Source organism: Motacilla alba, chromosome 7 (assembly GCF_015832195.1).
Source record: "Motacilla alba alba isolate MOTALB_02 chromosome 7, Motacilla_alba_V1.0_pri, whole genome shotgun sequence".
Classification (NCBI taxonomy): Eukaryota; Metazoa; Chordata; class Aves; order Passeriformes; family Motacillidae; genus Motacilla; species Motacilla alba.
Window position 1 is genome coordinate 9,890,302 of NC_052022.1, and position 26,580 is coordinate 9,916,881.

Consider the following 26,580-nt stretch of genomic DNA (forward strand, 5'->3'; position numbering starts at 1 on the left):
AATCTTCAAAGACTTTCTTATACATCCTAACAATTTTTTTATAACAGAGAAGCAGAAACAATTTTATGGGCTCTTATATAAAAGCCACTTGTCACTGGAGAACAGTTTTACTTCAAGGCATGGGTTGCTTAACAGAGCAACCACCACAACTCTGAAACAACTCCCACCTTTGACTCCAATTTGCTTTAGAGAGGCTATGCTCCTGTACAGGGATCCTCTGTAATTAAATAATAGTACCAAATTCTTCTAAAACTCCTAATTCCTTCCCTGGAACTCTGCCATCTTCACTCAGCATGGAGTCAGACTCTACAGGAAAAATAAAGATTGAGGCACCCCTTGTGCAGCCATCCTTAAGAAATGAGAGCTCTGTACCCTGCAATGCTCTTGTCTACTGCTCAGTTTAGTCAGAATGCCTTCCTTAATGTTTTTAAAAAAGACTTAAGACCTTGCTATGGGTATCTGTCCAGTCAGATAAGAAAATATTTTTAAGTTTAGAAGGCAAGACAACACCTCTTTTATGCCTCCAGACCCTTTTCAGCTTCCTTCAGAAGCTTTTACTAACACAGAACCAACCATCAAGGACAGCTTCTGGTAATTTTAACCATGTTTAAAACTTCATCCATTTCCCAGGAACTATTTGACATTAGATTAGGAAAAAACAAATATATTCAGTATCTCTCAAATGACTACTTCCCATCATCCTTTGGGCATATATATTTTGAAGCAAATCTAATGCCAAACAGCAAAAAATAGATGGATAACAAGCACATCAAAAGGATTAAATATACTTCAAAACAACCTGGAAAGCAAGTATAGTGGGACACCTTGAGGATATCCTGGAGCAAATTAGGTCAAGTTCAAAACTTATTAAAAAAAAAAGTCCAAACCATACAAAGATAAATTAAGGGGATAGGGAAGCCAAACAGCTGCAGGCACAGCATTAGAGTTTGTTTTTTTAAACTGATCTCCACAAATCTACTCTGCTATTACTTTTATGTAAGCAGTCCAAGCTCTGTCGTTTCTGTCAGAAAGGAGTAGGATCCAAATGAGGGAAAATCAGGCTTGGGCAGAATTTTCCTTAATAACAAAGACCTTGTGAATTACTGATCTTTACTATTTCCTCTCTAAAGCAGTTCACAGAACATCTCATTTGGAATTGTTCCACTTTAATGGCCCCAAACTTCAATTCATTGTCTTGGCATTCAAACCCTTGGTGCATATGATATAAAGCAGAAATCTCTGGTAAATGAAACTTAAATAGATAGAGACAGTTAAAAGACTTTTTATTTCCATGAGCCATTATATCAAAATGCAAACACATGTACATGTAGCAGCTTTGACCAATTTTACTCTGTCAGCAGAACTTAACACAGCTACAGGAGGTGTCTTGCAACAACCACATCTCAACTCATTCACAGGAGAAAGAGCAATTTGGTAATGAGATCATCCATCATCTGAGATGCACTAAACTGAAAGTGAAGGAAACCTGGACCAGTCTGGAGATGAACTACAAGCCAAAATCAATACATTTCCCAATTTCACTAAAATATGACTCATCTGTAGGAAACCAAATAGATAAGACACAGAAATATTTTAACTTGCCTCTTTCTAAGGGAGATTGTAGCTGTGGTAATTTATAGGTTAACAAGCAAAGGGGCACTTAGTATTCAGCTGAACAAATAAAATGTTTTTTCACTACCGGTTTGTTGGGAGGTCACATAGTAACAAAGGCTCTGATGGTCCCAAGCCCTGGTAAGGAAATACTAATTCAAGGCAGCTGTTCTCTCACAGTAAGTATTAGCTCAGTCCTATAACCACTTCCTTTGGGTAGATTTCAGCTGTAAAATAGTTAAGGACCAGCAGATATTTGATAATAAGGCAAATAACATCAGGTATCTGCAGAAAGTGCTGCACTGCCACTGAATGGCTGCAGGAGCAGCCACAGGGCTGACTGCACTTCATCCCAGAAAAGTGGGCAACCTGCATCTTTAGCCTTTCTGCTACACATGAAACTCCTCTCTGCTTTCTGTCATAAGTTAAAAAGGCTCTGCTTTACCATAAATCTATCACATATACCTCCAGGCTTAGCTAAGCTAAGAAACTTCAGGAACCTGTAGGTAAAAGAAAGTATATACTTCATAATCTTGTTAGGATGGTGGTTATAAATATCACAGAGTGTTTCTGGGTTTTGTTTGGTTTGTTTTTCTTTTGCTAAGCAGTCTAGAGAGCTCCAGAACTTCATGAGGAGCTGATCTTCAATAATCACAAATGCAACATGACCATATTTGAAAAATAAAAATTAGGAGAGTTCTATGCTACTTTTAGGTAGAGTTGAAAAATATTCACATCAAAGTGGACTTTGAAAAAAAATGTACACACTGCTGTTAGTGCTGCCAGTTTACTGAGCGTGAAGGATTTTTTTTGCTGGCCATGATAAAGCAATTCAGATAAAGCATCACTAAGTTATTCTGTCTTCAAAAGTGAGTATTTATGATCATATGTACTGAGCATTCAGAGAGGGTCTCTATGTGTTTAGGTAAACAAATGAGCTGATATCTTATACGAATACCTTGTAGTATTTGAACACTTGTCCCAACACCACCCCCCAACCCACCTATTTGTACAGTAAAATGGAAAACTGAAAATACCAGATGTCTGGAAAAACATTCTTGGTTTTCCTGATGAAATCAGGAACATTCAATAAAAAGACAGACATACACTAGACTGTGAAGCCACCTATGGGCTAGGAAGCAGGAAGTGTAATGTTATCCTGTGCAGCAAAGGAAAACAAAGAAACATGAGGCATCCAAACTAAATGTTAGCAAAAACCAAGGGAGGCAGAACATGACTGCCTAGGCTGGGATGAAATCTGAAAGAAAGGCAATTTAATAATACTGAGATGTCTAAACAAGTCCTGGGATCTAGAGACCACTGAGAGAATTTTTTTAATCACCAGAAGAGGTTAAAGATTCCTGCAAGACAACAGATGTATAGCAATAAATGAAAAGGTGAAACTACCATAATGTCATAGTTAGGCCTCACAGCTCAGTTTCCTTTGCTTTGGGCCTGTTTTCCACCTCAGCTTAAGTCTGGGTCACAAATCAAATAATTACATTCCCAGAACACTTGGAGTCTGAGGCCGTTTCTCCAGTTGAGAATCTACATGGTCAGTTTTTCACAGAATTCCCATAACTACTCATGAAGCCAAATCCAGGCACGCTTGGGAGGGCAGAGCCTCTTCTTATTTGCAAAGGGCCATTCTGCAACCTGTCAGCAAATCAACTACTCTTAAAAAAAGAGGAATTTAGACTGCTCACCTAAAGGTTTGTCCCTTGGCAGACACTGGCTTGGCAGTGTGAATGCAGGTAATGGCTAAAAACCTCCTCAAGCCCCACATGTATGGTTAAAAACTCTCACCTGCTTGACCTCAGCCTGGAGGTGCCGCAGCTGTAGGCACTGCTCCAACCTCTTGTGAGTTTGGTCAGCATTGAGCTCCAGCTCGTGCTGTTTCTCGTGAAGAAATTCCAGCAGTTCTTGAACCTGGGTTGCAAGATCAATGTCTTTTTCACAGATCAGCTCAATGCCTGTAACATGGAGAGAGAAAAAGATTATTGCACTTGAAATTTCAATTTTGCATAACTGCAAACTTCAAAATTTTTTACCACTTAACACATTGATTTGCAACTGTCTGAGTAATTCTTTCTCACTTAACTTTCTCACATGTAATATTTGGCTTTCACAGCTCCCTAGTCTTCAATGCTACATTTTTCTACAAGGTGGTGTTTCTCTGGTGGTCATTGCTCATCTGACTCATCAGTATCTGACCAGTTGGACTGACTTAAGCACAGTCTTGCTCAAAAACTTGCACGAACATCAAATTTTAAAAAATACAGAAAAATCCTCAGTTTTTTTAGGGTAATTAATAAACTTATACTTTAGAAATGCATGTTGAAAAAAAAAACTAGAAGAGAAAAGAGATAAGGAAGAAAATAGAAAAGTCAAATAGATGTACAGTAGTGCTACAAGTACAGGGAACTCCATAGAAAAAACCTCTTTCTATCTGGATGCTTGTAGAGGAACGTCAACAATTAATTTGTTTAAATTAGACTTTAGTTAATTCAGAATTATTCCATAGACTGACTTTTGTCCAATCCTCACACAGCAGACAGAAAGGGTGTCTTAGTACCACATCCCCCTCCCTTGCATCCTACATGAACTTGCTAACCCCTCAAAGGCCCGGTCTGGTTTCATGGCCCTGACTTGATCAGGAGATTGAAATAGAGACTTCCTGAGGCCCATTCTACCTCCTGAATGTTTTTCTGACACTGTGAGCCTTGTGTGTAGTGTTTACATGAAACACAGTGCAGAGCTTCGTGCCTTCGGGTGCCACTGATGCGACTGCAACGCTGGGTTTGCCACCAGTGCAACTGGAAGGAACTGGTGGAGGAATATTTGCCTGGAGGAAATATGATGTTACTGCAGTCCCTGGGATTGCAAACTAATAAAGACTTGACTCTTTCCTTATGAAGGTCGACTGGAATTTTGCCATTGGCCTCGAAGCAGGAAGGAAAAGAAACCTAACATAAAAATAATATGATTGCAGTTATGCTGAGAAAACACTGCACTTTCCTCCAAAGCCATTTGATTTAACAGAATAATACAGCCTTAAAAAAGAAATGTGTTAATTAGTAGCTGCTGAAAAAAAGTCTTGGACACTCTTTTTGAAAACCATTTAGAAAGTTGTCTTTACCTCCCTCTTTATCCTCCTCAGAGACTCATGACTTTTCATTCAGCAGTATCTACACAGTACAGCACACAAAATAAATACGACCTTATTACTAACCCTATCCCTTTTCCTGGTTTCTGGTTTTATCAGAGAAAGCACATGGGAATGCAAATGATTGGCTTATTCCCTTTCCCAGCCAAAACAAAACAGTTCCTTCATTACCAAATAAAGTGGAATGGCCCCTGGCTTCCCATTTAAAACTGGAAATTTAATATATGTTTCTATTCTTGGGAGTGAAGTTCTTTTCAATTGCCAGACACCAGGCATTGTTGCTGCAATTAGCCTGCATATGGCTCTGTATCCTGGGGACATGATGCCTTTTTGTATGCTCGACTTCACCACACCTATTGGAGATTGAATGCACAGCTTTCCCTCCCGCACACACTCAGCTGGTGCAGCTCTGATCATGCTAACTCATCAGCAGCAACCAGGGAACTGCCTGGGATGCTATCCAAGGGCACTGTGTGCTCCCCATGATGAATGATCTGCCCTTTCCTGCTTGTCGTATGTCACATGGATTTATTCTGCAGTGCCAGCACATGCGGTGAGAGCGCTTTTTCTTCTCAAGTATTGGCTGGCAAAATAAAAAGCCTTGTTTCCCGAATAATTTCATACATATTATCTTTACATTGTGTTTTGACAGCTAGGAAAGCATAGCTGACTTTCTGATAAAATGGACTTGGTTGCCATTTTCTTTTACTGCCTCAAACAGTGCAGCAGATGTCAAGTGAGTGATATTGAATTGAAAATGTTTTTAAAAAATCCTACAGGAAAGAGTGCTGAGCCACACTAACTGGCATCCTACAAAACATGCATTAGTGACACCTGAACTGCTTGCAGTGTGAGATACAATTCAGTCTAGGGTAGTATTGCTTTTTAACCTGAACAAAACTGTTCTGAAACTGCTTTAAACCTTTATGCTGAAATATGAAGAGCCTGTGATAGGAGAGTTTATATTCTCTTCTTTGCAATGTAAACTACAGTTATAATTAACTATAAAGGACATCACAAAGCAAATGAAAAAGATTTCTGCTTCCCTTTTAAGCAATGCAACACTTGGAAAAGAGGTGAACAATGTTAGCTTGATGACCAGGAAGCAAAAGGACTTGGAATCTTACACGTATCAGGCAGGTACTGAATAAATATCCCCAACTTCAGCTCTAGAAGTGTATTTCAGATTTGACTTAGAAGCAATTTTTCTAAGATATAAAAGGGAGCTCTGTAAACCATTAAAGGCCCCCAACTGGGGGCTCATTATGGCAATGATATTGACAATGCAAATGGACTTTATTAATCAAATAAATTTGCACAATCAATTAACCAGCTATTAGAGTGTTACTGCTTTTAATGCCTAGAATCAGACTAACTGAGGTGCATATGCTAATAAATTACCTGAGCACGTCATCACCACAGCTTGGGCCCAAGTGCCGAATTACTCCTGAATAATTATCCTAAACTTTCTGTGGGAAATGGGTTTTTCAGAATTGCCCAAGTTGCCACTTTTGGAAACACCAGCCTCCTTCAACGTATTGAGTTAGGCATCCAAAAAAAAACCAACAAAAACCCCACCATTTTTGACAGTATTGACCCACATATTTAGCTTTGCTATCAGCAGTACAGGTAAAATCAAACAGGAAAATAGCAGATAGGTTTCTTGAAAAAAAAAAGGGCTGGCTCATTAGAAACTCCAGTCTTGTTGAGAATATTACTATAATATTCTCTACATACAAATATGTTTCCTGATTGACACAGATTTTAGTGACGATTTGCAAGTACTGCAAAATTTCAGGAAATGCAACCTGACTTCCAGATCTTACCTATTCCCTAAAAAAACCAAACATTTCTTTAAAAAATAATTATTCTGATGGAGAAAACAGTCTAATCCAGGCTCACTCGCACATGCTGGAGTATTGGAAGGAATCACAGGAACATAACCTTGAGCTGGATGGAACTTTGGAAATACTGGGCTTGCAGAGAAGCCTGATTGTAGGGATGCCCTGAATAACCACAGAGTCTGACCTGGTGCATCACAGAACCACTGGAATTATTGTACCAACATAAGAATGTTCACAGGGATTGCCAGACACTCCACAGCCTAGTAAGGGTCAGTGCTCCAAGTCTGCATCAGACATGCAAAAATCATGGCTGAATATCTACAGCCTTCTTTTTCTACCTCAAGACTTCCAAGCAAAAAAGACATCATAAATGGCAGCATGTGGATGTAATTTTATCTGACAGACTTGCTGGCTTAAAGACCTCCAAGACAAACGAGAGAGTGATCAAAATCAAGTCAGTCTCCTGTGTGGCATGTTGAAAAGAATAAAGCTCAAAGAGAGTTAGAGGGAAGGGAAGAAACTTGGTCAATTAAGGGTGGCTGGTTAGGTAGAATGGCTCTGGAAAATCACATTTTTTCTGGCTCTATCTTCTGTGGCTGCAGTTTTCATTGTAGCAGCGGTGACAGTGTACAATAGGGAGCAGCAACAGCAGCTGATTTCCCAGAACCTCTGCAAGTTTTCAGCTCTGGAAGTTAAGAACAATCATCCCCTACCCTATACCCTGAATGGCTGTGATAAAGGATTCAGGAAGAGGGAGTAAAATTCAATCACTTTTTTTATGAAGTATAACTTTTTTTTTTACTGAAGAAGCAGTAGGCTCCCAGTACTACCTTTCTCCCTTATTTTTCCATTCTCCCAGCATTTAGCATTCCATGCATACTAGACATGGCCATTACCTTTGATTTACTATAGTCACTCTACATCCCCACGGGACTTCTGCTTCCCTGCTTTTGAGAGCAGTGGATTTTTATTAGGTAGGCTTCATAGAAAGTGGCCTCAGAGAATCTTACAAAAACATTTTACAAGTCAATTCATTGAGTTGCTAACCTTTTGTCAGCAATCCAAAAGAAGTTGTTTCTAACTTCTTGATAAACACAGAAATTATTTTTTATTTTCTAAAACTCAGTCACTGAGGCTCCTGACTGTGCTCTGTTCTTGATCATATTCTTTATCTCCCATGGATTCCTTCAGGATGAAAAAACAAACAGACAAAAGAGCACAAATATCTCAACCAATGTCTCAGGGTGAATTTTCTAACTCAGAAAGCAGGGAGGCTGAAGCACAGGGCCAGGTATCATGTGGGTAGATCTCAGAGAGGCTCACAGAATGCACCAGATTATCTAGTTCACAACATCCTCTTGAAGCAGTCCTCAAGCCTCTGTTGAGTGCAGCCTGCCAAATCAGGCTGGATACTGCCAGATTGTTCTGAAGGTAGGTGCCTAGAGGTAAACTGTTTGCCAAAGAATAATACCATAAAATCCTTTTTATTTCAAACGAGGGAAAGAACAGGAACTGTTCTTGCTTTGCAATCTTTCCAAACATTTTAGAAGGGTAAAGCACTACATAATTAACATTCACTTCTGGGCTTTATGCAGTGATTAATCTGGATTATGATATTCCTTTTCCAGATGCAAAATCCAAGGAAACAAAAATTTTTACTCTCAGGATGTACTAGAAATTCTCTTATGCTGAGAAGTAGAGTAAAATCAGACAGACTCCTCATCAAAGTGAACCAAAACTTTCATTCAAGAGCACATCTCCAAGGGCTTTTTTTACACTCAAGCTGCTACCTTTAAGTGCACTCTGAAAAGGAGAATTCAGTATGGTTTATCATATTCCTTTTTTACACAAAGCAATTCCAAGCAGAACTGTCTGGAAACAAGAGTTCCATTTCATTACTGGTTTCAAGGCTCTCATATTTGAATTCTTTCCCAGAGGACTCTGGGATAATTAGATTCTTTCTCCCTTACTCTCTCTCTCTTTCCCTTGGGCATGTCTGCACCCTGAAATGAGGAACAAGGAAAAGGTACTCGAGCCTGCAGAGAATGAAGCCAGCCCATCTGGTCAGTTTGACTCTCACTTAAGTCAATTTGCAGTAAGATTAACAAGCCTAGAAGTCTAGAATGACTAGACTGCATCCAGACCTGAGGTCTGACTGCCCAGCTCAAGGATCTGTAGCTCTTGACTGCAGTGCTTGTTTCTGAGCTGGAGCAAGGACAAGGAGCTTGTCTTGCCCTCCCCTCTCCATCCAATTTGGAGTCAATCACACACTCCATCCTGCAGCTGTGAAACTGTCTGAATCAAACTTGAAATTCAGCTTCACTTCCTCAATGAGATTCAGTCTCAAAGAAACAGCAGGTTTCTAAATAAAATCCTGAATCCAAATTCTCATAACCTGGGGAACAGTTCTGAGAGTGAAGAGACCAGTATTGCATGTATTAAAATCTTATTTCATACGTAATGTGGTATTTCGGCTTGCTATGCATTTTGGGGGTTTGGGCTTTTTCTTGGGGTTTTTTTGGTTGTTTCTTTTTTTTTTTTTTTCTTCCCATGTAAAATAGAGATCAAATTGTTCTCACCTGAAGCCTGGACCTCCATGATGTATTGGTGCAAGTCCTGCCCTTGCTGGATGACTTCAAAGGTCATGTTGTTCATGGCCAGTTTCCGCTCAGTGTGACGCTGCAATCGCTGCTCAGCCAGAGTGAGATCCTCAGTATTGAAATCGTTCATTTGCCTCAGCAGATCTTCATTCCAAGCATCCAACTCTGCTGTAACCTTCATGGGCAGAAGACAGACACTCAGGATCAATGAAATATCTTACTCTCCAACAATGTTTGGATCAGAAAATACTTCACATTTTGACTCTGATCCAGAAACCTTCAAACTCCAGATCCTGCCCACTTAATGGTGACACTTCATATTTTTCTTAGGTGAGGATCCATGAAAAGATTATCAGTCCAACAAAAACTGTCCCTTTCCTTTTCCCTTACATATCCCAAATGACACTGGAAGAGAATACCCACTATATTCTCATTGATGGTAGAACAAATGTTTCTGAATATATTTGAATTAAATGAAAAAATAATGCTTCCAGAATTACAAAACACCCTGCTACCACACAATCCCAAAATGGCCTGAATGTTTCTAAAACATTTTTTTTACAACACATTATATGTTACATATCACAGATGTAATGCACAACACAGAAACATCACACTCAAGGTTTAGGTGAATTATCTACAGATTCACAAATGCAACCTGGCTGTAACCAAAGACCTGCCAGTAACTCCTGGGAACATGCAAAATCTTCTTTGCTTTCTCTGCTTCCTAATTGTGACTCGCAGGCTGATGATTTTAGCAGTCCATTTATTCTATCTTCTGCATTTTACATCTTTCTCCACAGAAGCCAGCTTGTATCAAAGTCCTTCAGTTTTGCCTGTGCAATTAAAGCAAGATCTAGTGTCCACCTAAGCAGCCAATCTCACCTCAACCTAGCTTCTGCTGCCGCAGGCAAAAAAAAGAGGGAATGTGGTAGTGACAATGAATGAGGGAGGGGGGACAAGGGAAATGGGAATTAAGTTGTACAGTGCAGAATACAAGTCTCAGAAGGATTGAAAATTATTAAATAAATGACTTAATTCTGATTAATGGGTCAATTTCTCATAGCTAAATTCAGGAGAGCTAAAAGTAGGTATCTACATTCCCACTTGTGCACATTATGATGCAGTGAAAAGTTCTCTGCTTCTCACTAAAAGTGCTCTTCAGAGCCTGTGTGAAGTGAGATGTTTAACTTCCTAAGGAACCAAGATTCAAAATTTTCCATTCAGCTTTCCTTTCCAGAAAATGTACATTATATGCAGCACAGGCTTAGGAAGAGGACCCAAATGGATCAGTTCTCAGCCCTTCTCACATTAGAATGGACAAAAGCATAGAGTTTTGCACTAGAAGGAAAAAGTGCATGTTTTAGGCTCTTTTTTGAGAGAAGCAGAAAAGCAGACTTACTCAATGAAGGACCTGGGACTCATCTGCGGAAGAGAAGGCAGAGCGTGGATATCCTGAGGGGTTTCTATTTTTCTTCAGCTTGTTCCTTTGCCCATTCCACTCAATTACCTTTAAATAATAGCTATCTCTACACTGTCTTTGCCCCCATTCCTGATTCCAGCAGCCTCTGATTCATTCAGCATATCCCAGCAGGAGTCCGTGGACTGTGGAGACTTATTGGCAGATTTAACAGTTAGGGAAAAATCTCCAAAGTTGATGGTGGAAAAGAGTTTTACCAAATATATTTACATTTAGGGACAGATGCTCAGCTAATAGTTACCAGAACTGAGGTGATCTAGACCTCATTTCAAACTACAAACAACAGAATTAATTCAGAGTGAGCACAGGTTCCTATAGCCATGACAGTAACACAAAGTTCAATGTAAAGTCCCTTCTGCTCTTTCTATGGAAAAGCACATGACATAAGTGAATCAGAACTTTCTCTTGGTAACTTCTCCACTTGGCTGCAGAAGGGACACTGACCACTATTGCTTTTATTGCTTGTGGACAATGGAGCTAAAAGGGGTTTTGCTCTGTTACCCACACTCCCCAGATCCAGTCAGTGTTCCAGCTAAGGACGAAAGGATGGTACAGGCAGCGAGGATGCAAGCTGGTAAACAATGCAGAATGCAAGGCCAGCAGCCCACTGTGCTCCATGTCACATTGTCAGGGCCAGGAATAGAGGCTAAGCCTGTGCCTGAGCAGCTCTGGACAGCTTGACACGTCCAGCAGTAACAAAGCTGTCAGAGTGAGTGCCAGCTCTGCCAGGCTAAGAGCACAGACACCAGTGGAGGGAAGAAGCCTTTGAGTGAGGGCTGGTGAAGGAGGGACAGCCATCCCCTGTGCTGGGTCAGGGCAAGAGAGGAAGGAATCAGGCACAGCAAGGGATGGAACAACACCAAATTTCTCAGGCTAAGTGGGTACAGGAAGGCTGGGTACGTTGCTCTGAGTTACAAACAGATGGCTAGCAGGGAATCTAAAGCACACTAAGGCAAGAAGCAATAGCTGGGCTGTGATAACAACCCAGGTTTCCTGAATCCCAATCTGGTGCCCTATTCCAGAGACCATGCTGCTTTGCATATCTCATTAGGACATTTCCTTTTCTGTCTGTACAGACAATGCAGAATCCCAGCATTTTCTGTTCTTCAAACAGGACCATTTGGAAATAGTGCCAGAGTCTGAATGTACTGGTTTGATTTGAGTATAGGGAAAATGATTTCTTTTTCTTGAGGAATAAGATGTAATTAGGCAGCTCTGTTAACTACAGCCATATACTTTTAAAGCCTAAAATTGGATGCTTTCACAAGAGTCAGGCCTTGATACCTCTGATAAAGGGGACTGCATTAAGTGTCCTATCCCCTAAGCTGTGGTAAGACCCAATTGCACTGGGCCTCTGTCAGGAATTCTCTCATAAACGAGGGTCCACTTGGCAATTAATTTGTTTCATTCCCTTTTGACAAAGAAGAATGGCTGATTCATTTCCCCTGTTCACATGCTAGTTTTTTGGTGGGAAGAAATGACAGCACTTCTTATTTTATTTACTTTATTTACCAGTGTTAGTGATTCTAATAGACCTCAGCACCCCTCACATGCAGTGAGAGAAGGGAAGCCCTGCTGTAATAGAAGACTGGAGCTCTGCTCTGTTCTGCTGTGGCTTGAGAAAGCAATTTTACCAAAACACAAGGGTCCTGAGAGCAGCAAGAGCAGCAGTGCAAGGTCTGCACTAGCCCAAGCAGCAGCCTTATCCCCTGGTTGGGAACACTTGGAACACTGTTCCAAGGAAAGCTGCATGTGACTCATTGTCAGCCACACTTCAGCCAACTCCTTGGAAGGGGCCACCCTCCTTTTCTGCGGGTCATACGAGGTCAGTGGCCAAGAAACAGCTCCCTATTACTAAAGGAAGGTCAAACGACCCAGGAGTACTGATAGGAGAAAGCCACGATGAAGTATTGATTCCAATGAGCCTAGGAAGCACATTTTGTCATTCTTCACCTGAAACAGATGCTCCTGCTGCCATGAGAATGGGAGGAGAAGCAACGCTGGCAGTGAACCCACTCTAGTATGAAGTGAGATATCTGACATACCCTTATCAGAGAAAGGGAGGAAGCACGTGAGTAAATGCTGGGTTTGTGTGAGCTCCATGAGACTATCCCAGAGCGATTATGGATATACAGACTATGGCAGCCAGGTCTGTTTTTGTGCAGACACAGTGACCACAGTCTAGACCGCAAAGCTTTTAGGCAGGAATCCTCCTAAAGCAGCAACTTAATGTATCCAAATTCCCACTCCTGCAATACTGCTGCATTTGCTGCCTCCTGGATTTGTCATGTTGCAACATCAGCAGGAAACATGACCAAATGGGGAGGGACATGTTCTTCAGTCCTGGAGAATAATGGCAGCTGTAAGGAAGAGTACAGAGGTGAAAAGCAGGAGCAGTAATAATGACAACAGGAGCAGCCCAGGCATCTCATGCCTACATTGCAGCTTGTGAATTAGGCCAAAGAGCCTGCCAGAGCTGCAGCAGCTGCTGTGCAGGCAATCGTACATCTCCAGTAATTTCTTGTCTAAATACTTAAGTATATATATTTTTTTACAGTGCTGATGATGAGATTTTCTACAAAAGGATGCTTGAATACTGCTTGTTTGGCCTTAATTCAGTGCTCAACATCTAAAGTCATGTTTAATGGCAGCCAGAAAATTGTGTTTGCCAGTTGAAGGAGGTGGAGAGGGGAAGTGAGGAATCAAGTGAAAGAAGATAAATGTTATATGGAGAATGAATCACAGAGAGGCTGATATTCTGAAGTATAGGCTGAGGAAGGGCATATGAGGAGGAGGGAAGAAAGTTCTATCCTGGGAGCACAAGCTATCAACACAAAGCGAGTGGGCTTGAGAGGGATCTGAAAAAGAGTAAAGATGCCTGGGAAGAATAAGCAAATGTAGGAGTCAGGTTGGAACAAAAATGATGGTGCAAGTAGGTAGAGAAGCAAAGGTGAGAAGAGTGGGTAGAGCATGGGAATGAGCCAGGACAGGAAGAACAGTCACACAGGCACAGAGCAGATCTGTACTGAAAAGGCAAGATCTACCTCATTTCAAGAGAAAAAAGGTGACAGCCATACAGCTGGGATTAACAGTGGGGATGGATGGGCTGAGAGGTAAGATTTGATCCAGGAAGGAATAAAAAAAAAATTCCATGTTCTGAATGCAGAGGGAATGTCTGTGAGTGCAGAGAGTGAGGAATTATAATAGAGTTGGTAAGACCAGATCTCTAAGGCACTCACCAGAGATTGGGCAACAGGAATGCCAAGGGTAGGAACATTCAGAGCAGGCTGAAGGAGCAGAGGACTGGATGTGACAGTGTAAGTGGGTCTAGGAGCAGACTGAGATAGGAAATGGAACTGTCACTTCTACACATCATATAAGCACAAAGTTTACTGTTCCTTTTTCTCAGGCCTTGGTTTTGGGTGATGCTGTGCAAAATGACAACACCGTCACCTCATTTTTCTGACAACAGACAGAGATGCTGCACTGGCTTAGTGGGGACCTGAGCCACTGAAGTGTGAAAGGATTGTCACAGTGATGATTCTGCTCCAGTGCTTCTGACTCCTTTGAATCCCAAAAATATCTGGAGCAACAATGGGATTCAGCTCCAAAACACAGGGTGCCCAGAACAGCTTAGAGCATTCCTTTCCTTAAAATGAAGTGACATGCAGTTGGAAAACTCAGTATAGATGGAAAAGAGAAACAGAAACTCACTAAGCATGAAAAATTACAGGATCTCATCTTACGAACAGAAATGGTGAAAATTTCTTTCAAATCTATCTCAAAAGCTCTGTAACACTTATTTCTAATAAAGAAGTTCACATCTGAGTGTCAGTTCTTAGTCAGTGAGGGGGCTACAAAACATCTTGTACCTTCATGCAGGCAGCTAATACTCTTAAAAGGTACAGCTAGTGTTATAAACCTGGAATGGGACACTCAAATGAGTTGTAAATAACAGTGAAATGAGCTGCTGTGAAAGCTGGCTCCTGTTTCCTCCTAAACTCATGCTCAGGGATTGTTGTGAACAGCCAGAAGAGGCAGCAAGAGAAATCACTGCTGAAAAATTTAATTACCAGGTGAAATGGAGCCAAAGAAATTGAATGGGGGAAAATTAGATATCCAGCAGGTGAAGGTTTTAGCGATCATGGGTTTTTTTGAAATATAACAAACAGCTTACAAGATCTAATTTATACTGTGCAGTGGGAGCTCCCTTAATCCCTCTTGGGACTGTCCTGGTGTAGGAATCACGTCACTCTAAGACTACAGAAAAAAGGTTCTGTCTAGCATTTCATATTGTAGGAAAAGAAACAATACATGCATGGGAAGGAGCAGAGCACTTCCAGGAAAGGGAGAAGTGTCACAGCACATGTCACAGTTGAGACAGCCACGATACACAGAGTACCACCACACAACTTCAGAAGGCTTTACGCATTTACTCATACAGAGAAACACCAGACCACTCCAGAAGGCTACAAGCATCTGCCCTTCTTGTTCTTTAGCCCAACCTTTCATACCCCTCCTGTCCATGCACTGCACCTGTGTGCCCTCTGCTCCCTTTGGTGGTTGGTCAGTGCACCTGGGCTCTCCATGGCTCATTGCCTTCAGTGCTGCTCCCCTGCTTTTCACAGCTGTACCCATTGGGGATGAGGCTCACCACAGCCCCACTCCCAATTACCACAAACTGCGTGCCTATAGGTAAGGAAGGTTTTTTTTTTTGAGGTAACCAACAAATGTTGCTGGACATGTATTGACTGAGATAATTCCTGTTTTCTAGGCATCCTAGGCATTCTATAGCATTCTAGAGAGGCCTAGAGGTGAATTTGATAATCTCTCTACAAAAGCTTAAAGGGAAAAACATGCAGAAAGACTCTGCATGGCAGTAATTTTTTAGGGGTTGCCACTCAGTGCATTTTACCATTTGGTTTTTATACATTTACTCAGCATTTTGCCGAGTACGTTTGCATTCACTCAAATAATGGTTAATAAGCCTTTATATTACTATTTCTGAAGCAAGGGACAACGTATAAGTGACAGATCTTCCTGAGGATATAACTCTGGAGCAAGCCTGTGCTTTCTATGTAAAATACACTCAGCGTGGTGCCAGCACAGCTGCTGACGTCTGCCAGCCCTCACCCCTCCAGCCCTGCTCCCAATTCCCTGGCAGCAGATCAGCTCCCACAGTCACATTCCATGAAATCTCCTGAGTCACCTGGCAGGCTGCACAAACTCAATTCAATCTGTACCATATAGAAGGACCAACCATATAATCCCAAGGATCCCATGTTGTTTTGAAATGGCCAGGGGTTTGGTAAAGGAATCAAACATATCAGGCAACACAGTTAGACAGGTTTCCTAAATAAAGGATGGGCTGTCATTTTGTGTGTTAAAACTTAGGGCAGAACAGCTCCCATAGGGACAGCCAGGGTCTCTCATGTTTCTGTTATGTCTATTTTCAGGTGTTTCCATAGCTTGGATTTCATAACTTACCCCGAGAACCCAGAGTGTAAACATCAGTCAATATAATGAGATTAAGGCAAGGAAGAACAAGCAGTACATGCTATGGGCCTGTGCATCCGTACCCAAATTCATACCCGCCAAACCTGCCATGAGTCCAGTGCAAAACAAAAGCTTCCTGTGAGGCTTAGAAGTCCTTAAAAGTCCTAAATGAGCACAGCTGGTCGGCCCTGCCAGAGAAATAGGCAGGTGGCATCTCTTAAAGGAAAGTATTTTTCCTGAAGACAAAATGCAACAATAGTTGACAGATTTCACTGAAGTACAAGATCAATAATGGATAATACAAGACCAATAATAGATGGAAATATATGTTGATTGCACAGTAATCATTAATCCTAAAGTTTGTCTGGACTCCAAACCTCTGTCAAGATGCAAAGATTATAGAAAAGCTCAAAAAACCAGGGGGGGCTACAAAACAGATGGGCACAGTGTAAGTTTAGGAAGGAGTGCCAGAGGAATGGGTTATGTGATCAATGGCATATATTTCAATATTTGTGGAGAACAGTCAAAGCAGGGTAGGTTCCAAAGATCAAAAGACAGACACTTCCTAAGCAAAACAAAAAGGCAAATCACTCATTTGCTATTTGTGAATTTTTAAAAATCCTACCACTTTGTTTGCCCTATTAATTAGAAAGGGGAGAGGGGGAGAGAGAGAGAGAGAAGCAGGGAAAAATATCAGAATTGGAAATGTTCAGTACCAAAACTGGATGGAAAGAGACAACAATGAGATGTTTTCTGAGGCTGGGCTCTAATGTGCAGCTTTCCCTAAAGCTGCTGGAAGCAGATGGGCTCCCACAGCTGCATCCCTCCAGCTTCCAGCAGAGAGATGCAAATCTTCCTCTCCCCAGAGTTGCCAGGGAAGGGTCCTCATGTCAAGGGATCCCCTGGAGCACAAGAACCAACAGACCCAGGAACACACACCTGAGGGGGGGAAATGGGAAACTGGGTGCTTGACAAGGCAGAAATGGCAATGAGGAGAAAGATGTTCAAGTTTGGGAGGAGGACCCAGGTTTTGCAGGCAGTTTGTGTGAGTGCAGGAAGGATTAACACAGCTGCAGCAGGTACAGGTCTTTCACTAAGGATGTGTTCAATATGGCACTGCTCTTTGGACAGATGGAAGGGGGCTTATCTAGACTAGAAAAGGAGAAATTAATTTGACAATCCATCATACTGGTACACATTATTTCACAATTCCTAATCTATGCAGGATCTAGGCTATTATGGAAAATTAAAACCTAAATACATTTCCAGTCATAGCTCAAGCTACTTGTCCTTAGTAGAAAAAAATACTTAATTTCCTGTTTTAAACATCATCATCTTTTTTCCTCAATAGCTTGGAATAGTCAACCATCAGAAATACTACATGCTTTTAAATTATGATGAGGAAAAAATCTTTTTGTTTCTCAACAATGGCACGAGATAATTCTGTTAATTCCTGTAACAGTTTCCCACTGAACTGGAATCTTCATTATACAGCTGAGGCAACTGACTGCAATCTACTTTCTAAGCACCATTACTGTGTCAATTTGAGCCAATTCAGCTGTTTGAAATGCATAGCATACATGCGTTATTTAACATTTTATTTCAAACTGCCTTTGTTTTATTATCCATCAAACTGCCTTTCTTGTTTAAGCACCAACTGTACCTAGTGAATTTAAGATACTGACCTGGGTATGTTTTTCACTGTGTTTTCAGTAGAAATTGCCATACTTATTCTAAAATAAAAAATATTTCTCCAAGAGAGGGAGCTTTCTAAATAAAATCATCTGCCCGTAGACTCTCTATGAAACATGCTCTCAGATTTCCCTGTAATATTAATCTTGCAGAGGGAATTCAGATGTTCCTATGATAAAAAAATAGCAAATCTACAGTGACAACTAATGGTGATTTTCTTTAAAATCCTTTCTTGCTAATCTGATTTTAGAAGACTCTGAAGCACATTTCCAATTTTAAGTATCTTAATGTATCACAGCCACTCCATTCTGTGAATATACAGAAGTAAGATCCATGCAGAAACAAAGCAAAGGCATCCACAAAGTATTTCCATTTGGTATCCCATGTGAGGGGAACAATGTAAGTTACATTCTCTCCTGATGCCTCGCTTACCCCATCAGTAAAGTAATGCCTGGTAGTGACACTCTTTGATTGACAGACTATTTACAAAGAAAAAGAATTTGAGAACAGTGGTTTGCTTTAATTTTTAAAAAATACTTTTACTTAAATCAGAACAACTAGAGGTTCAGACTTGAACCTGCAGTGAAACAGGCTGAGACTTTAATGAGTAACTCACATGGGTTCACCACATACTGTCTACAAACACATTTGGGTGTTCCAGAGGCACAAATTGGTCGTCTCTTTCTTCTTTTTTGAAAACACAGATGCCATTTATGGGTATGTTCAAGTACAGCATTCACACCCATTTACATCTTTAAAGTAAAAGTCTCAATTATTCAGCATCTGCCACACCAACATGTATAAAAAGTATCTTCTATTTAAATCTAGGAGATAACATACTCTGCTGAAAGAGCAGTATCTGACATGAAATAGATACATTTATATATTTATATACAAATACAAAGAATTCTGCCTCTCAACAGCAAGGAGGCTGCACATAACTGGTAAGTAAATGAAACTATTCTAATTTACATAATTAACAAGCACTGTAGGACAGACTGCAGTGAAATACCTCACTGTGCAGTCACAGCAGAGAAGCTCAGATACTCCTCACTGATTCCTATGTCAGGCATTCAGCAATAGAACAGGACACCTTTTAGGAAACTGGACACCTGCTTCCTGCCTTTTGTTCCACTGTAATTCATCATGTCATGTCTTAAACACAAAATGTAACACAGCATTCTAAACCTCCCAGCAGATACCAGCTCCCACCTTGAGACTACCTACAGATTTACAAACAAGAAATAAATAATAGATAAACCTACAGATTTACAAACAATACCTCCAGGAATGTATCATCCTCAAACACTTACAGGTGCTCCCTGAACTGAACAAGCACCAGGGGCATACAGCAGGAGGAACACACCCCACAAAGGACACAAGCACTGACATCAGTCTCACAGACTCCGTGTACAAGTTAATACACGTTTTGTTCCTTTTTCATCTCCTACCAGAACTACAGAAAGTAATTACTGAGATTGGCTGGAATATCTTCAAAATTTCTCACTCCAAGAACACCCCAATATTTTGATGATTTTTTCCATCCAGTGCTTTTGATTCCAAAACAAAAGTACAAAACAGAATTGAAAGACATTTTTTTTTGCATGAGGACATATAAACATCCCTTTAATTTTCCCCACAGCACTTTTTTCCTTTTTAAATAAATCCACTGCCGTGTCTAAAAAGCCCATCTTTTAAATACCCTTTCCTTTGATGCATAACATGTTTTTTCACTCTGTGGCTTAGAGACACGCGTGTGTCTGTTTGTACCTGAAGAGACAAACCTCACTAATAAGTGACACAGAACTTTCAAATCCCTGAGTGACTCATGTCAACAGAGAGTTATAACAGGCATCTCATCAAGCTTCTCTGCAAAGCAGGCAGATTCCCAGCACAGTCAGGGAAGCACCCATGCACCTCTTTCAGTGCATCCTGGCAGTCTATCCTAAAGCATGCTTTGGGTTTGGGTCCAACAGTGTGAATTAAAGCACAGTTGTAACTCTCTCTCCCCCTCACTGGACAGCTGAGCAGAATCAAACAGCCCAAGATGTACCCTCACAAGGTATGTTCACATGTCCTCTCTCTCCCACAGCTCCCCTCACCCAGGTCATGCAGCCAGCTCTTACCTCAATGGTGTACTGCTCAAAAATCCGGAGCTGAAGGAAAATGTCTAGCTTAATCTTCCTCTCATGGAAGAGCTCTTCCATCTGTACCTGGGCCTCGTCGAGCTGCTGAAGGACGGATTCGATGTGGCTGATGGAGCTGTTGTGGGGGGTCTTGTTGTTGGAAACAGCAGAGTCCCTGTGGCAAGGCAGAGGGCAGGGTTAGAGCTGAGCTTTGAGGCAGGCAAAAGAGCAAGAACTACACATCTGTGATTCTGCGTGCTGCTGAGGAGCAAACCCCAGCACAGAGGGCTGAGGGAAGGTGTGTGCAACACTCATCTCCTCTACTCCCTGAAATCCTGCAGCTCCTGAGCTGGGCACAAAGTTTGAGCAGGGGGATCATCTTCTTTCTTGTGCTGTGGACACTGTGACCTTACACACTTGGGAGGGGCAGGGGAGGAGATGCACATCAATCTCAGGGGCTCTCTTGAGGAGACCGGCTGGCAATCACCTTTAATGCTCCAGGGTCACCTGCTCCTGCCTATACTTACATCAGCTGAGATGCCACTCAGCCTCCTGGACCTTTACAAGGTAATTTCCTGCATTTGCCCAACTACTTACAGACTAATTGAATGAGGATTATGAGTATTTTAGACCAATGGCTAGTGATGCCCTGGTATCCTCTGGATAACGTAGTACAGCAATGGATACAGAATACAGTGCAAAAAAAACCCCAACACACCTTTCAGAAACTGCAAGAGAGATCCTGACTTGTCTTTTCACTGGGGAAGTGAAAGGAGATGTGACTGTGACAGGTCAGATACCGCTCCAGTTACATTTTCCATTTACAGGCAGCAGAAGGGAGCAAACCCTGCACTGGTGGGCCAGGACCAAGGGGGAATTTGCTGTACTTGAAAGCTTAGCATGGGCACAGGAAAGCCCTGACAGTTCCTTTTCTATTTGTGCTTTCCTGTATATTAATAGGCTCACCTACTGCTATGTCTTCAGCAATTTTTTTTTTCAGTGACTGTTTATGGATAAATACCATTTGCAGATATAAAGAATTGAAATTTATCCTCAAATGCTCGACACAAGGTCCCTCAATGTTCAGAAGGGCCAGAAAGGAAACTCTGAAGCCAAATTTTAATCTTGGCTTTGACACATTGGCTAAAACAAGATTTAGATGTAATTTCTGCTGATTTCCCTGGCTTATATGGTAATATTACACTGATATTTCTCTCTCTAGGTGTTATGGTTTCTGCCCCACTCTGTCAGTCTGTTTTCACATTCATGGTGATCACAGGGTCTCTGCCTCCACATTAGAGCTGCACAGAGGAAGGAGGAATGAAAATAACTAGAGATTTTCAAACTACAGCTTAATCTGAGGCTGCATCCAATCAAGTTCTGCTTCCCTCAGTCAGCACCTGTCTTCTATAAAAGGACATGAAATAAATCTTCACTCAGATGCAGGATTATTACTATTCATATATTATCTAAATTACTCAATGAATTATTCAAGACCGGTGTTGAATAATCTCTCACGGGATCTAGAGACACATTTAGTTTTAGAAATTCTTTTTCATTAAACATTGCACTCCTCAAATCAAGCCACACTTGCATTTCAGTGACTGATGCAATACAAAAGTTTAAGAGTAGTACTCTGGTGGGTTTTTTAAGTCTCCTTGGATAAGGCATTGACAACCCCTAGCTAGTCTGGTCTGAGAAAGATCTCCCTACAGGAAAAAAAACATTTCTGAGATTGCATGCTTCTGTCACAATATTTCTTGTTCTGTCTGGTGATGATAAACTCTGGAAAGAATAAATATAAGACCCTTACTAATCTTTGAAAGGCTATGGATTAGAGTTTTAAAATTCAAATAAATTATTGGAAAAAAAAAAAACAAAACAAAATAAACTCCAGGGAACATAAAATTGGACTCAGTACATTGCTGCTGACTTTGTTTAAAATGAACCCTGTTCTCCTAAAACCACTTTTAGTGCTTTCACTGGGAGAAAGCTCAATAAGAAATATCTATTATCTAAAGCTTATATGCTGAACTACTGCAAAAAAAAAGCAAGATACCTAAATCTTCAATTTTTTTTTTTTTCCAGCCATGAACATTCCTGCTTTTCACATCTCACTGGAGCAAGTCATTGTTTTGCCTTTCACAGACGACCAAAAATGTCACCCCCAGCAGCACCCCTGGAACTGCAGCTCAAAAGGTTTGCTTTGTGTTGACTGCTGAGAACAACAACCACCTCAGTAAAGCATTGATAAGGAAGAGTGGAAAGTGTTTCCTATGTGAACCATGACATGCACAAAGTTTCTAGGCAGGCCTGTTTTATTCCTGATAGGTATGGCCTCCTGATGGAGTCACTGAGGTCCTGAAGTCCCAGGCATGGTATTTAGTTCAGGCACCTGAGCTTTTCATCGCCTATCTGGAGGAAACAGAGTGCTATTACACAAATGATCTTCTCTAAACCAAAATCTGTTCTCTCAAAGATAAGAACAAGAAATGTAAAACTTTCCAAAGCTCCAGTAATTTTCTTGCTTTTAGCCTGTGTTATGACATGCTTGATAAGAGCAGTGTATTTCATTCTTTTCATTGTTGTGGCATTTGCAATCTTCATCTATTCTTCACGGCAGGTACAAGGTGATCCACACTGAAATGCAATCCTGTGTTAAGGAAAGACTGCAGCAATGCTAGTTTTTCCTTTATCTGTGTGTTCTTTACCATTGCCAGCAGTGATGAAAGCTGGTGAGAGTGGGCACACACAGAGGCAGCTTCATAGGGGTTTTTTTTCCACACTGCTCTGCTTTGAAAGAGTCCAGGATCACATTACAAGCTTTGCAGTTAGTCAGAGCACTCAAATCCAACACTTGAACCAGCTCATCTTGACAGCTCAGCACTGCAAACTTTTGTGTGCATTCAAATGTTTGGTATTAACTCCATCAGAACCAGGGGATCAATTGGCACAAACATGTTCACCTTGTTCCATCTTGCTCACTGCTCAAAGAACAAACCAGACCCCAAACCCAACTTTTCTTTGTTAAACACAGCCACCACAAAAACTGCCTTGGTATTTGGCAAACATTGAAGCATAACATTGATTAAAAAAAGTCTCAAAGCTGAGGCCACAGTCATTTTTCCAAGGCTGAAGCTAAGAACTGACTACGTTCACATTAAGAAAAAGCTGAAGTCCCACACACCACCTTGCAGTTCACCTCTTTCTCATGCTCCACTGACTTTTCAGCTCCAGGTATTACCCTGGCCACTCTTCAGACTTCCCTTCTGACTCAGGTAGAGGCAAAAATCCTTTAGGCCAAGTCCACAACTGGAACCGGGACTCTTTGAATGTTGACACTTTCTGCAAACCCAAAAACCACTCCACACTGCACCTGATGGGCTTGTATGGGGTCCCTTTCAGGCTCAACTCCATGGGTGTTCACACTGAAGTGATGCCATTCCAATAGTTGGGAAGACTAACAAAAATTTTTAGCCCACAATTTCACTGCCATTTTTTTGATCTCACAGAAGTGCCCTAAACTTTGCAAAGCATTTCTTTGCATAAAAGTAAGTTACCATGCAGACCTTTGAGTGACCTGCTGCAGCTGGCCATACACATATTCTCAGCTAAAACCCCTTCCCCTCTGCAGCTCACTTACCAAACTCAGCATGATTTTATCCTACTGATCAGCAAAGATGAGTAGAAGGATGGAATGTCTACTCCTGATCCTTCCTCTCCAACCCTAATACTGGCAAGCAATACCACAACTCCAGTCTCTCTCCCTCCCCTGTGGTGCTGGCAAGTCACACACAGCAAGGGCAGGAATCTCCTTGAGCTCTGTGGTGTGGCTGCCCAGGGCTGAATGACAATCAAAGCCTAGAGCAGTCCTTTCAAATCTCTCTCTTTTTTTTTTCTTTTTCCTGACCCAGCAGAGAAAACTCTGCATCCAGGATGACAGAGAAAAGCTTAGAGGAAAGCTCAGCATATGGCAGCAGGAAAATACTTAAGGACTCCAGGAGGGCTCTTAAGGGCAGAGCTCCACCAGAGCCCGCCCTCATTGTCCATTGCACTCCAGAGCATCTTGGGATTTTCCTCTCAAGTTCCCATCATGGCTCATAGTTTTCTGCATATCTCAGATGAAAAATAAAGGCATCAGATTAGGAAAGCTCGGGGTGAGGGAGATGAAGTCACTCTCTTGGACTGTCTGGTGAAATGCATACAACCTGGGATATTTGCATATTATAATGTATACAGAACATGCACACTATGTACATGTGGGTAAGGACAACCTGTAACAATATAAAAATCTAAATAATAAGTGATGTATTGGACGTGGTTCAGTGCCCAGCAACATCCCTAAAAGGCAGGAAAACTTCACTGCTGTCAACAGAGCTAAAGGCACAGAAAACCACTTTAACAACAAATGAGAGAAATTTCACAATTACTAATTCTGTATAAGCTTACTCTGCAAATATTCATTTGACAATACTTGCAGATTAAGAAAGAAAAGAAACAAAAACATCAAACACCCAACAAAAACCCCAACATCCCCCCCCCCCCCAAATTCTTGGGACTAGTCTCCTCATGTATTTTAAATTAGGCAAAAATGAGCCAGTTTAATTCATAGTGCTAGTAGAAGAACCAGCAGTAAAAGAGCCTCTTTGACACTATGAATAAACCCCACATACACAAAGATAAATAGAAGGGTGCTGCATGCAAAATGAAACAGTGAGGACTGTTAGACACGTGTGTATTTTATTAAGAGGAATACACTTGCCCTACATTGGGAATAACCATATAAATCACGAGGCCTCAGTTCCCAACCATTTAACAATCCTCTATAAATACCAACTAAAAATATTCACTTCAAACACATTTGGTTTCATTCACTTCCCAGTGCCTATAAATAATCTCTCAGTCAAACAGGAAACCAATGCTGATCCACAGACTACTCTAATCAGTCCACACAAATCACTCCCTGTAATTTCAATAAAACACTCAAAGGATCTGAAGATTTATAAATAAGCAAAGAATTAACAAACTCTCCCAACTGATCCTAGCTTACAGTTCCCTATTTAGGCACCCCTAAAGCACAGCATGCATCAGATTTCTCAACACCTGTGCCCCAGGTGGATGCTTACCTGAGCTGCTGGATTAGATCTTCCCCTTCTTTAATAACATTGAGGGTAGCATCCAGGGTGGCCGTTTGCTGCTGCTGAAACTGCTTGATAAGCTCCTGAACCGCATCCACAGAGTCAGCACAGACATCCTCTAAGAGCTCCTTCTGCAGATCTTCCATCCATGTCCACAGCTGGGAAGAAGGGGAGGGAAATATAAATCAGAGAGGGATTGAGATTTAACCCTTTTGCTCTCTAATTCCAGATCAATAGGCATTAACTCAGGCTGCATGTTCCACAGGAAAACTGACCTAAAATTTGTAATCCCAAAAAGATACATTTGTTATTGATTCCATTTAAAGCAAAAAAATAAGATAAATATACTATCAGGTAGTTTTCAAAAAACACAACAAACCAATTCAATTTTTGTTTATTATACAGCAATAACTATTTTATTCTGATTAACTCTTTATACTAGTAATAAATTAAAATCTACAGCTGTGATAACCTAACCCTTTCAGGAGCTGAGCACTATCAGCTGCTATTAATTTCACATGCAGCTGAAGCCTGTTGTAGGACAGACCTACAATCTTTGGTATGTGTGTATGGTACTGACTGAAGTCTAGCTGTGCCTGCTCAGTTATGCCTTCTCAGGGGTTGAAGTTGTGGGGTTTCTTTTTTGTTTCTAGTACTTAAACCTCCTCCTCAAAATGCACCCAGACTCTGCATTTTAACTCTGGGAAAATCCAAACACAGGACACAGCAATATCACTAATCGACCCCATGAAGATCCATTAATTTTGAATAGTTCTGACTACCAGTTTTAAAGCCACAATCACGGCAACAAATCATTGCAAGTGCTTAGATGAGAATTTCCAGCCAGCTGTTCATCAGAGGTCTGGACAGGGGCAGGAATGCCCCAGCAGCCTCTCGCTGGCTGTAAAGGCTTAAAGTGAACAGAGGATTCCCCTTTAAGCTTGTGCTGAAAAGTGAGTGTAAAATAGCACCAACCGAGCTGGCAGCCTGCCAGCACACCCTAATCCCTCCACCAGAGACTCTTTCCTGTGCCACGCCGGCTCCATTAACCCACATTTTGCTGGTATGAGCTGGAGGTACAGCGAAGTCCCAGAGTGGGAAACACCAGGGCGCTGGGAAATGCCAGAGGATGCAGCGCTGGCCGCGGCTTCTCCTGCTGGCCCAGGGACTGGAGAGCTTTGTCCCACAGGGACCGGGGGTGAGCATGAAGCAGAGGAGGACATTGTGTGTGGGTGGCAAAGAGCTGGTGAAAATGTTTTCGTGTTCAAAACGAGTTGTGCTGGATCCCCATCCTGCAGCATTTCCTCTGAGACTGTGAATTCTGCACGTCCACATTAAACAAGAGGAGGATGGGGATGTCTAAAGCTCCAGCTGCCAAAGCTTCTCACAGCCAGGGCCCACACCTAAAGCCAGTCACTAAGTGCTAC

General features: G+C 41.4%; 1 protein-coding gene across 12 annotated transcripts in view; it reads right to left on the reverse strand.

The window, feature by feature from the left end:
* The window catches only part of KALRN (kalirin RhoGEF kinase), a 470,788-nt gene that overhangs the window by 159,337 nt on the left and 284,871 nt on the right, over positions 1 to 26,580 (reverse strand). For all 12 annotated transcript variants that reach the window (XR_005257665.1, XM_038143643.1, XM_038143641.1 and 9 more), the window contains 4 exons: positions 25,142 to 25,311; positions 20,016 to 20,190; positions 9,201 to 9,396; positions 3,418 to 3,584 (listed from right to left, as the gene is read on the reverse strand). Coding sequence is in view for 11 of the 12 variants with exons in the window: in XM_038143643.1 (XP_037999571.1) it covers positions 3,418 to 3,584; positions 9,201 to 9,396; positions 20,016 to 20,190; positions 25,142 to 25,311 (708 nt within the window). In the remaining variant the exon portion in view is untranslated. The remainder of the gene's footprint in view (positions 1 to 3,417; positions 3,585 to 9,200; positions 9,397 to 20,015; positions 20,191 to 25,141; positions 25,312 to 26,580) is intronic.